Below are 13,044 nucleotides of genomic sequence, written 5' to 3' on the forward strand. Positions count from 1 at the left end.
TGACAGCGTGTGAAGAGAGGAGAGCCGATCATCTGCATACATAATCAGGGCGCAGCAGTGATGCCAATCAGTGCCCAGCAGTGATACCAGTCAGTGCTGCCTTTCAGTGCCCATCAGTGCATGTTTATCAGTGCTTCCCATCAGTGCCGCCTATCAGTGCTGCATATCAGTGCCTCCTCATCAGTGCCCATCAATGCAGCCTCATCAGCGCACATCAGTGAAGGAGAAAAATTACTTATTTACAAAATCGTACAACAGAAACTAGGAAAAACTTTTTTTTTTTTCTAAATGTTCGGTATTTTTCATTTTTTTTAGCAAAAAATAAACCCCCCCCCCCCCATGGTTATTAAATACCACCAAAGGAAAGCTCTATTTGTCTAAAAAAAAATGATAAAAATCTCGTTGTGGGGACAGTGATGTATGACCGCGCAATTGTCATTCAAAGTGTGACAGCGCTGACAGCTTAAAATTGGCCTGGGCAGGAAGGGGGTAAAAGTGCCCAGTAGGCAAGTAGTTAAGCTCTGCTAGTTCTATTACAAACAATGCCAAAAAAAACCCCTCACTTTCACGTAAGCACACCAACACAGACAAACTTTAAAAGCAACTTTTCATCACAGCAATATAGAAGTTTCCAATGCTGACTTGTAGCCTAATGTGGATCAATATATAAACTATTTTGTAAAATTGTACAGGGTGCTTTACAAACAAATGACTTGTATTGACTTGTTTTCATTTGCTATATTGTTTAAAATATTATATTTCTATTTCTGTGATTCTCTATGCCCTGGTTAAGGTTTTCGGAACTGAAATTAATTTTTTTTCCCAATATTTTGCACACATAAAATATTTTGAGAAATACATTGAAGAAAATGATAATCCACTGGGTCTGCATATACCGATCTTTTCTAATGTAGAAAAACTGTGGGTTATGAATTGAAATCCCCCTTGAAAGGTAATTTATAAAAATGTACCAAAAATATGATAGAAATCTTAACCGCTTCAGCCCCGGAAGGATTTACCCCCCTTTCTGACCAGAGCACTTTTTGCGATTCAGCATTGCGTCGCTTTAACTGACAATTGCGCGGTCGTGCGACGTTGCACCCAAACAAAATCAACGTCCTTTTTTCCCCACGAATAGAGCTTTCTTTTGGTGGTATTTGATCACCTCTGCGGTTTTTATTTTTTGCACTATAAACAAAAAAAGAGCGACAATTTTGAAAAAAATGCATTATTTTTTACTTTTTGCTATAATAAATATCCCCCAAAAATAAAAAAATAAAAAATTTTTTTTCTCAGTTTAGGCTGATAGGTGTTCTACATATTTTTGGTAAAAAAATCGCAATAAGCGTATATTGATTGGTTTGCGCAAAAGTTATAGTGTCTACAAAATAGGGGATAGTTTTATGGCATTTTTATTATAATTTTTTTTTTACTAGTAATGGCGGCGATCTGTGATTTTTATCAGGACTGCGACATTATGGCGGACACGTCGGACACTTTTGACACATTTTTGGGACCATTGTCATTTATACAGCGACCAGTGCTATAAAAATGCATTGATTACTGTAAAAATGTCACTGGCAAGGAAGGGGTTAACACTAGGGGGCGATCAAGGGGTTAATTGTGTTCCCTAGTGTGGGTTCTAACTGAAGGGGGGAGGGGACTGTGCAGGGGAGATGACAGATCGCTGTTCATACTTTGTATGAACAGACGATCTGTCTCTTCTCCCCTCAGAGAACCGTAAAAACCGTTTACACACACAGATGCCGTTTCTCGGTGTGCCCTGAGCGATCGCGGGAGCTCGGCCGTGATTGCGACCGCCGGGTACTTGCATCGGCTCCGTGGGCGAGCAGGGGGCGTGCCCCTAGTGGCTGAAAAAGGAAGCGACATAACATAACGGTGATTCTGCGGCGGCTAGTCGGCAAGCGGTTAATAATTACAAGAAATAACTTTTTGACACAGATGATGAAAAACAACAGCTCCACTTATAGAATGCCAGCTATTTTTACCCATTCAAATTTTGTTACCAGAGGCAAATAATTGTCTAGAAAGATATAATAAGAATGAAATAAGAAATTTCCTATGAAAAGATAAGAAATATTCAGTATGTGGGATAAGTTGGCATTCTGAAGTAGGAGAACGCAAAAATAGTATTCTTATCCTATATTACGTTTCTCATTTCCGAGAGATTATAATAAGCCATTACCATTTTTTGTTGATGGTGCTGGAGTTGGGTCTGATGTTTTGCCACCTTTTGGGTCACCTTATATAAGACACAAAATCCTTTAAATGTCAGTACAAGGAAGTATGCACATCAAAGGTATGATTCAATTGATGACCACACTAAAAGAAGGTTCATTTTACAAATACACCTTGAAAGTCACATCTAAAAACCCTTCACTAAGGCTCGATTCACACCTATGCATGTTGCTTTTGGGCGTTTTTGGAGGTTTTTTTTCATGCTTGCCACGTTTTTGAGCAGCGTTTTTGCGGCGTTTTTGCGGCGTTTTTGCGGCGTTTTTGCCGCGATTTGCGTTTTGCGTTTTTTATTTTTAAAAAAAGTAAAAAAAAAAAACAAAAAAAAGGCAAAAACGCATCAAAAACGCTGCAAAAACGCTGCAAAAACGCTGCACTTGCGTTTTTGATGCTTGTCCATTGAATTCTATTACATGCAAAATGCTGCATTTTGCATGAAAAAAAGTCCCTGACCCTTTCCAAAAATGCAGAGAAACAAAAAGGCATTGATGTGAACATGTTCCATAGGAACCCATGTTAAAAAATTCCCGTGCATTTCTGCAAAATGCAAAATGCATCAAAAAACGCGCTAGTGTGAATGGAGCCTAAGGGGGAAGATGCACAAATGAGTGAATTATGGGAAACCAGGTTCCCTTATAAATGATTTTAGTACACAAGAGTCCAGACAAGGCGGTGTGTGCTTTTTTGGGGTCCAATTATTCCCTGATACATACAGGGTATGATTGGACCCAAAAAGCACACCACAGTAAAACAAACGGCCATTAATCACTTCCACACCAAACCTTCTGGGTATTGTCAGAGCCAAAAGTGGCGTCACAGACCTGGCCAGACCCGGCGCGTCACGTGACTTCCCTTCTTTAGTGATAGCAGCTCTTGAGTTTAGATCAATATATTTTAATATATACCATATATACTCGAGTATAAGCCGAGTTTTTCAGCACATTTTTTTTGTGCTCTAAATGCCCCCCTCGACTTATACTCGAGTCAAGCACTTTTCTGCAGCAGAGAATTACATTTTCCGAACCGATTTGGGACCCCGTATCTTGGGGCCACTTGGAGCTAGGAACCCCAAATTTGGTGTGCAAACCCATTGGAACTAGCACTACAAATCTGGGGTTCCTAGCATCAAGTGGCCCCGAGATACGGGGTCCCAAATCGGTTCGGAAAATGTCATTCTCTGCTGCAGAAAAGTGCTTGACATTTTCCAAACCCCAGCTTTGGATATGTTGTAGTGCTCGTTCCACTGGGTTTGCACACCAAATTTGGGGTTCCTAGCTGGCTGCTGGGAGATCTGTTGTTGCTGCTGGGGGGGGGGGGGGGGTTAATGTTGCTTGGGTGGATATTTTGTTGTGGGTGGTTCACTGTTGCTGCAGGGAATCTATTGTTGCTGGGGGGAGTCTATTGCTGTGTGGGGATCTATTGCTGGCATTCTATTGTTCCTGGCTGCAGGGGATCCATTTTACTGCTTTTCATTTTATCATTAACATGTTCCATACAAATGATTTAGCACCACAAAATGATACTTGGTTCTGTATTCTCTAAAAGGGGCATTACTGGTAGGTGAGTAGGGGGTGGAATCAAGGGACGGTGGTCAGAGGTGGGTAGGGGTAGAAACAAGGGGTGACTCAAACAGGGGTGAGTTCCTGCACCTATTCTCCGAGAAAAAAAGCCCTGCGTCTATGTGTGTTTAGCGTATGGGTATTCATTCCATTGCCCAGAATATTCATTTATTCTGGCCAATGGAATGAATGCATGCTCAAGAGCTAAACGCGCCTAGCACTGAAGCATGTTTACACACGCCTAGGGACGTTTGTGTGAAAAAACGCTTCTCTCCTAAACGCACTGGCTCTGAGATTTTTTTTTCTACCTCTAAATGTCTGTAAATCCCAGTGCTTGCTGGGACATATAGGGGTTGATCTACTAAAACTGGAGAGTGCAAAGTCTGGTGCAGAATTGTGTGAAAAGACAAAGAAAGACATCTAGAAAGAAATAAAAAGGATATATGAATAAAACAAGAAACGTATTTGAGATAAGTTGTCATTCTGTAGTGGGAAAGAGTATAAATAGAATTTTTATTCTATGTAATTTTTCTCAGTTTAGATTATAATAAGCCATTACCAGTTTGTTGCGAATGTGTAGTTGAGCATAATGCTTCCTGTTCTTTGCTGACTACAAAATAGACACAGAATCATTTGAATGTCAGTACACATATGGGACATATTCACATCATGTGGAAGGTGTAATTCACTTGATGACTTAATTTTACAGAAACACCTTGAGGGTCACATCCAGTCTGAGTTTTCATTTTCCTCTGACTGCCCTATAAGGCTGCCTGACCCCTGATCCTCTGTCTGGAGAGTGCTGATCACATGCACTCCCCCAAAATAAAAAATAAAAACTCTCTAGCAATACACACCAAACTGAGCATGTGCAGAGTGCCCCAAAGGCTTTGTACTATCAGGAGATGGATTGGGGACAGAGCAAGGAGGGGAGGATCAGAGAAGACAGGATCAAACAGCCTTTTTACACAATGCAGAGGATTAACCTCTTAGCTTAGTGAGTATAACAAGCATGCTTTACTGTATAGATAGACTAATTTTACTGTTGTGGGTTTAGCAACACTTTAACCACTTCCGGACCACAGCACGCCGATATACGTCCTTACTTTGATGGGGGATATCGTTGTTATGGCAGCAGCTAGCTGCCATAACCCTGGTATCTTCGTGTTTAGCCAGCGGTCCGCTACAAGATAAAAGTGGTCTCTGCGGCGGATTCACCGCAAGATCACTTTTATCGGCGATGGGAGAGGCCCCCCCTTACGCCATGCTCCGGTGCCCTCCGACGCTTAACGGAGCCGTTGGCAGTGGAGGAGGCGATCGGGTTCTCTCTGTGGCTGTGCATGGAGATGAGTGAGGGGAAGATGGCCCCCACCCGTCCCCATGAAATTGCAGGGCAGAAGCGACGTCAAAAAGTCACTTCCACCCATAGCTCTTAAAGGGCCATTTTTTTTAATGACAAATTTTTTTTTGTTTGTTTATTTATTGCATAAGTGTGTAAATTTTGTGTAAATATGAGGTCTGAGGTCTTTTTGACCCCAGATCTCATATTTAAGAGGTCCTGTCATGCTTTTTTTCTTTTACAAGGGATGTTTACATTCCTCGTAATAGGAATAAAAGTGACACATTTTTTTTGTAAAAATAAAAAACAAAAGGTAAAATAAATAAGAAAAAAAAATGTTTTAAACACGCCCCATCCCGCCGAGCTCGCGTGCAGAAGCGAACGCATGTGTGAGTAGCGCCTGCATATGAAAACGGTGTTCAATCCACACATGTGAGGCATCGCCGCGATCGGTAGAGCGAGAGCAATAATTCTAGCCCTTGACCTCCTCTGTAACTCAAAACATACAACCTGTAGAATTTTTTAAACGTCCTCTATGGAGATTTTTAAGGGTAAAAGTTTGTCGCCATTGCACGAGCGGGCACAATTTTGAAGCGTGACATGTTGGATATCAATTTACTCGGTGTAACATTATCTTTCACAAAATAAAAAAAATTGGGCTAACTTTACTGTTGTCTTATTTTTTAATTCAAAAAAGTGTATTTTTTCCCAAAAAAAATACGCTTGTAAGACCGCTGCGCAAATACGGTGTGACAGAAAGTATTGCAACAACCGCCTTTTTATTCTATAGGGTATTAGAAAAAAAAAATGTATAATGTCTGGGGGTTTTAAGTAATTTTCTAGCAAAAAAACCTTTTTTAACTTGTAAACAACAAATCTCAGAAAGAGGCTCGGTCCTTAAGTGGTTAACAAAAGAAATCCAATATTTTTGGCACATAAACCATTTTGAGGAATACAATAAATTCAATTATAATCCATGGGGTCTGTGTATATGGATCTTCCAATGTAAAAAAATTAGGATTTTGGGAAAGCGTAACTAAAATATAATGGAAATCTTAATTTTTAAAAAGTTAACTTTTTCACACAGATGAAGAAATGCAACAGCTCAATTTATACAATGCCAACTTCTCTTCCCACACAACCAAAGACTAAAAATGGCCTGGAAAGACAAAGAACATTTTGAAATATCTAATAAGGATGCTACCAAGAAAAAAAGATAACAATGTGGGATAAGTTTGCATTCTGTAGTATAGGAGTGTATAAATAGAAATCTTATCCTACATCATGCTTCTTAGATCAGAGAGACTATAGTAAGCCATTATCAGTTCCTTTTGGTTGTGGAGTTGAGGATGATGTTTCACCTTCTTTGCAGTCTATAAATAAGACACAGTGCACATGAATGTCAGCACACATATAGGACGTATGCACATCGAAGGTGGAAGATATGATTCACTTGATGACTTTACTTTACAAAAACACCTTGAGGGCCAATCCAAAAACCCTTCAATGAAGGTCAGATGCATAAATGAAAAGAAATATATAATAAGAATGTTACTATGAAAACAAGATAAGAAATATACAGTATGTGGGATAAGTTGGCATTCTATAGTAGGGGAGCACATAAATAGAATTCTTACCCTATATCATGTTTTTCAGTACAGAGGGATTATAACAAGCCATTGCTATTTTTTGTTGATGGTGTTGTAGTTGGGTCTGATGTTTTCTCTTTTTCACCTTCTACACCTGCGTCCAGGAAGTGACGTCATCTCTGCCCTACCATGTGTGTTTCTGTCACGTACCTGGTGGAGATCGAGCTGTAGAGGGGGCTTCTCTTGCACCTCTTATCCAACACCCCTGTTAGTGATGACAGGAGGTGTGAGGACACAGAGTGGCACGAGGCTCGGTATAACAGGCAGCGCCAGCTGAGGTTTGCAGGGAACAGATGACTGTGGATAATCAGACAGGAACCAGGGACTGGAACACAGTGAAGCTTGATCAGTAGGCCAGAGTGTAGCCGGGATGCAAGCCAAGAGGTCATCAACAGCCGGGCAGCATGGTACAGAAACACAAGACAAGAGCAGAGTCAGAGTACAAGCCGAGGTCACGGGAGGGAATCCGGAGATTGGTCAAAGGCAACCTGGGTCAAGCATGAATAGGCAGATATAGCAGGTCAAGCCTCAGGTAAACAGGAACTAGCTGATGACCACTCAGCAATCTGTTCTTGCCACAGTTCAGCTTAAATAGGCAGTTTGGCGCTAGTGCATGCACGTGTGTATGTGCCCATGCACATATGCCCAATTCTTCTTTGGCACACGTAAATACGTTTGCACATGCATGCTAATGCCCGTCCTGCATTGAGCCTTTGCTCATAAGCATTAGCGTGAACATGTAGTGTCCTGGTTCGCACTAAGCTTCTCTTACAGTTCCACGGACTAGGAAGCGCCGAAATCGACCGGCGCGACCATCCAAAACACTGGATAGATGGCCCCGTCCCCTGTGGACCCCCCTTGATTGTGCTACCAAGGACTATCCTACAGTACTAGAGCTACTGTACATGCCTGAATATATACTACACTTGTAAGTAGTTCTGATTTTATTGTACTAAACCCCTACCATACAGTCAGGGCCGTCTTTACCGTGGGGCAAATGGGGCAGCTGCCCTGGGTCCAGTCATTGTTATTTGGGCCCAAACAGCTTGCCCGCTGCCTGAAGGAGTTCCGCCACCTCTGGCGCTGATCACGCTGGCTGCTCACAAGTCACTACTGTAATCCTGGAGAGGAGCACTGCTTCTGTATTTACAAGTGACAGCGCTCCTCTCTGTGTGGCTGTTCAGACCCCTCACTGTTCCACACATCAATCACTGTGTGAGCAGAGGAGGGAGGGGCAGGGCACCTATACATGCGGAAGCTCCGCCCGAGACCGACACCCTGCACGGACATCACAGCTCTTCTGCAGCACCACTCTGTTGTTTGAGTGAGGTGAGCTCTAAACTTTATTCCGAGGGGAGGAGATCTTTTTTCTCTGAGGGGCTTGGGGTTGGACTTGGATGTACAGCACACTCCCTCAACCATGCATTATGCACATAGTACACTCCTTAATATTGCACTCTGCACATAATGCACCACTCACTCCTGCACTCTGCACATAGTGCACCCCTCAATCCTGCACTCTGCACATAGCGCACCCCTCAATCCTGCACTCTGCACGTAGCACACCCCTCACTCCTGCACTCTGCACATAGCGCACCCCTCACTCCTGCACTCTGGACACAGCGCACCCCTCAATCCGGCACTCTGCACATGCACTCTGCACGTAGCGCACCCCTCAATCCTGCACTCTGCATGTAGCACATCCCTCAATCCTGCACTCTGCACATAGCACACCCCTAAATCCTGCACTCTGCAAGTAGCGCACTCCTCAATCCTGCACTTTGCACATGGCGCACCCCTCAATCCTGCACTCTGCACATAGCACACCCCTCAATCCTGCACTCTGCAAGTAGTGCACCCCTCAATCCTGCACTCTCCACATAGCGCACCCCTCAATCTTGCACTCTGCACGTAGCACACCCCTCAATCCTGCACTCTGCACATAGCTCACCCCTCTGCATGTAGCGCACCCTTCAATCCTGCACTCTGCACGTAGCGCACCCGTGGCACACCCCTCAATCCTGCACCCTGCATGTAACGCACCCTCAATCCTGCATTCTGCATGTAGCGCAACCCTCAATCCTGCATTCTGCATATAGCGCACCCCTGAATCCTGCACTCTGCACGTAGCACACCCCTTAATCCTGCACTCTGCACATAACACACCCCTCAATCCTGCACTCTGCACGTAGCGCACCCCTCAATCCTGCACTCTGCACGTAGTGCACGCCTCAATCCTGCACTCTGCGTGTAGCGCATTCCTCAACCCTGCACTCTGCACATAATGCACCCCTCAACCCTACATATAGCGCAACCCTCAACTTGGCATGTAGCGCACCCCTCAACCCTGCACTCTGTACGTAGCACACTCTTCTGTATATTGTTCACTACTAAACTCCTAGTATGTAACAATGCCTCAATGTTAGTGCAGTTTGGCCACACCCACAATTTGATGCAGAGATAATGATGTGCAGTAACCTCTAGCAACCAATCTGTGAACATTAATGATCTGCTGTAATCTTTAGCAACCAATCAGTGAGCAAGAATGATTTTCAGTAACCGCTAGAAACCAATTATCAGTAATGATGTATGGTAACCTCTAGCAACCAATCAGTTAGCTGTAATGATGTTCTGTAACCTCTAGCAACCAGTCAGCGGTAAAGATGTGCAGTAACGACTATCAAACATTTAGCAAATGATGTGCTGTAACCTCTAGCAACTAATCAGTGAGCGGTAATGATATGCTGTAACCTCTGGCAACCAATCGCAATCGCTACCTGATCTGCTGCAGTAAACTGATTTTTTGGGGGGCCTAAGAAAATGTTTGCCCAGGGTCCAATCAATACTAAAGATGGCCCTGCATACAGCTACACTTAGAAGGCTTAGAAGGCACCTGTACTTTTTCTTGCTTTTCCTCCAGAGCTGTTTCTTGCTTCTTCTTCACGGAGCTGCCTCAGTGAGCCATAGCCAGATTTTTATGGACTTTAGTGGTTAATGAACTCTGGTTTATGAGCCATTTATTCCAATTCATTTGTCTTAATATTGTTCATGATTTAGTTCCTCTCTTACGTGATGATTGTTTGCATGTTCAGTGCCCACTTTGTGCCAATGTGCTAATGTTCACCTCCCCCTCCTTGTGAGTTTTTTTTGGATGTGACCTCAAGGTGTTTTTGTAAAATAAAGTCATCACATCATTTAGAAGTGAACCTCGTTTTGCATCATTAACTCATTTGTGCAAAACGATGTTCACTTCTAACTGATTTTAATACACAAGAGTCCACACAGGGTGGTGGGATATCTTTTTGGGTCCATTCAAACCCTAAGAAAAGTAAGGGTGGGGGGTGGAGTTAGGCACGCTGTGTGTGTCTCTGGATGCACTCAGCCCTGTTTGGGAGTCTGCCCACAAGGGTGCCCTCATAGCACATGGCTTGCTATTTTAGTGCCAGCAGGAAAGGAGGGGAAGACGGTGTTGGCGGAGGACTCTGAAAGTGGAGGTAAGGGACCACTCTGCAATACCACAAGTACAGTGGCGTATCATCCATGTGTGCAGGGTGTTTACTGCAAACGGCCCCCCCCGAGGGGGGGGGCACTGTGACCCACACTGCACAAATGGATGGTCCTCTGGCTTACAGCTGGGGATGATCGGAGCGGCAGGAGGGACAGCTGTAAGCACCGATCTCCCTGCATGGCTTGACAGTTGAATCTCCTCCTCTCCATGCCGCGTCTATTGGTGCTTACAGCTGTCCCTCCCGCAGCACCGATCATCCCCGATTGTTCCCTGTGTTCTCTGCCTCCGTTCTCCTCCTCTGCCCCCCCCTTCTCCTCCTGCCCAATATGTACTCCTTCTCCGCCCCCCCTTGTCACTCCGCAGCCGGCTTTCCTCCTTTCCTCTCTTGCCGACTGTGGGGGGATGTGTCAGGATGGAGAGCGGAGGAAGATGCTGGTAAATTTGTGATTTACCGGCCCCTTCCTTTTCTGAATTAGACATAGAGAGCGATCGTTACCGATCGCTTCTGTGTCCTGTGATAACTGAGCAGAGTAAGATCGGCGCAGTTTATGAATGGACAGGAAGCGCTGCCTCCTGTTCATTCATTGTTAATGCTGAGGCTGCTGAAAAAGGGACTGGGGAATCTTTGTCCTCTGTCCCTTTCTCTGTCTCAAAGGGGAGATTTCAGGGGTCTGTTTAAACCCCTGATATCTCACCAAAATTACAAAAAGTATTAAAAAAGCTTTGCAAAAATTAAGTAAACTACTGACAACTCTGCCCTGTCAACACTGTCCACTGCCCCAAACCCCCACCAAAAAAGCAATGTGAAAAAAAATTAAAAACAAATTAAATTGTAAAAAAATATATACATAAAAATAAAAAAACTACTGACACCAACCTCTGCCCTACTGACACCATCCCCTGCCTCATACCCCCCTCCCTCTTCCCCAGAAGCACTGTGAATAAATATTAACGGAAATATCAAAAAATAAATAGACAAAACAATTGTAAAAAAATAGATAATAAAATAATAAAAACAAACAAAACAAAAAAACTGACACCATCCACTGCCCTACTGACACTGTAATAATAATTGTAAAAAAAAAAAATACAAAATTCAATTGTAAAAATTAATTAAAAAAATAATGTTGCAAAAAATTAAAAAAAATTCTGACACTGTCCATTGCTCTACTGACACTATCCACTGCCCTAGTGACACCATCCACTGGCTGCCAAAAAAGCATTTTGAAAAAATGAAAAAAAAAAAAAAATATTCAATTGTAAAAGAAAATAAAAAATAAATAGTAATAAATATAAAGAACTACTGAAACCGTCCACTGCTCTACTGACATAATACTGCACATAATACCCACCGCTATACACTCCACAATCCTCTCCTGCACATACTACTTACCTACATACACTCTGCACTTCTCTCCTGCACATACTACCCACCTCCTTACACTCCAAATTCCTCTCCTGCACATACTACCCATCTCCATACTAGACATGTGCACCGTCAATAAATTTGTTTCGTTCCATTCTGTTTCGTATTAGCCGTTAATTCATACTTCGTAATTCGTGTCCGAAATGCAATTTGGATTTGTACGAAATACAAAAGTTTGTTCACATTTTCGTAACAATTATGAACATTCCTTATGATAAATTTATCATTATGAGGGGCTCCCACCATCCCTGTACTGTGCTGACTTCCTGGGTTTTTAACTTCATCATAACGAATAATCGTAATTAACGAACATTCTTATTTTGTCCGATTCTGAATCTCCCATCAACTACCAGTACCAGTCTCCCACTCCCATATTAAAAAAGGTAATTTTCCCAACCCTCACTCAGCAGCAGAAGAAAACCTCTGATTGGTCAACAAAACACCAGTCACGTTTCCATTGTAATGGAATTTGGATCCGAAACTCGTAAAAGAAATTTCGTACAAAATTCGGAAGCATAGCAATTCATATTTCGGATCCCCCCGAATGTACGAATTTCCGGAAATTCGTACAAATTTGCGATTCGTATGAAACGAATCGCACATGTCTACTCCATACACTCTATACCCCTCTTCTGCACATACTACCCACCGACCATACACTCCGCACTGTACATTCCTTTTTTACATTACTGCATTATGAACCATGTAAGTCATCTCAGATTCTATTAAACCACACACCATTTAGCCACGGCCAATATTTGGTGAAATGTAAGCCACGCCCACATTTCGCCACAGTGCACTTCGGGCCCCCTTTTTATCTTGCACACGGGCCCACTGATTTCATGATACGCCCCTGCACAAGTATAACATCTTTTTTAACTTAAAATAATAAAAGTGTTGCTCCAAAAAAATTTAAATAAAGGGACAATGATAGATAACAAAAGAGTATATATTGTACATACATTTCATGTGAAAGATAATTATAAAATAATAAATAGGTAAATCATATAGTTTATCATAATAAGTGAAATAAAGTCCATAGAAAATCCAATAACAAGATCCAGCTTACCAAAATTGCCACGACCCTCTTATAACAAGAGAAGTCATATGAAGCATATGCAATGCACTTCCCAGACCGCTCTCTCAACACCTAGGATATCCACAATAGGCAAGTATACCAGAACTCCAGCAGAAGATATTTATGTGAGAAAAAGAGAACTTGACTCTCCATAGTGCAATAAAACCTTTAACATATTTATTCAATATAAAGGTGCACTTACATTGACATAAAATGAACACGCATGAAT

At 42.6% G+C, this 13,044-nt stretch overlaps 1 protein-coding gene across 4 annotated transcripts in view; it reads right to left on the bottom strand.

The window, feature by feature from the left end:
* The window catches only part of LOC141110498 (uncharacterized), a 69,837-nt gene that overhangs the window by 6,794 nt on the left and 49,999 nt on the right, over nucleotides 1–13,044 (bottom strand). For 3 of the 4 annotated variants that reach the window (XM_073601874.1, XM_073601877.1, XM_073601875.1), the window contains 2 exons: nucleotides 4,375–4,425; nucleotides 2,207–2,263 (listed from right to left, as the gene is read on the bottom strand). In XM_073601874.1, coding sequence (XP_073457975.1) covers nucleotides 2,207–2,263; nucleotides 4,375–4,425 — 108 coding nt within the window. The remainder of the gene's footprint in view (nucleotides 1–2,206; nucleotides 2,264–4,374; nucleotides 4,426–13,044) is intronic. The other variant, XM_073601876.1, reaches the window with a different exon arrangement.

Source organism: Aquarana catesbeiana, linkage group LG10 (assembly GCF_042186555.1).
Source record: "Aquarana catesbeiana isolate 2022-GZ linkage group LG10, ASM4218655v1, whole genome shotgun sequence".
NCBI classification, from domain to species: domain Eukaryota; kingdom Metazoa; phylum Chordata; class Amphibia; order Anura; family Ranidae; genus Aquarana; species Aquarana catesbeiana.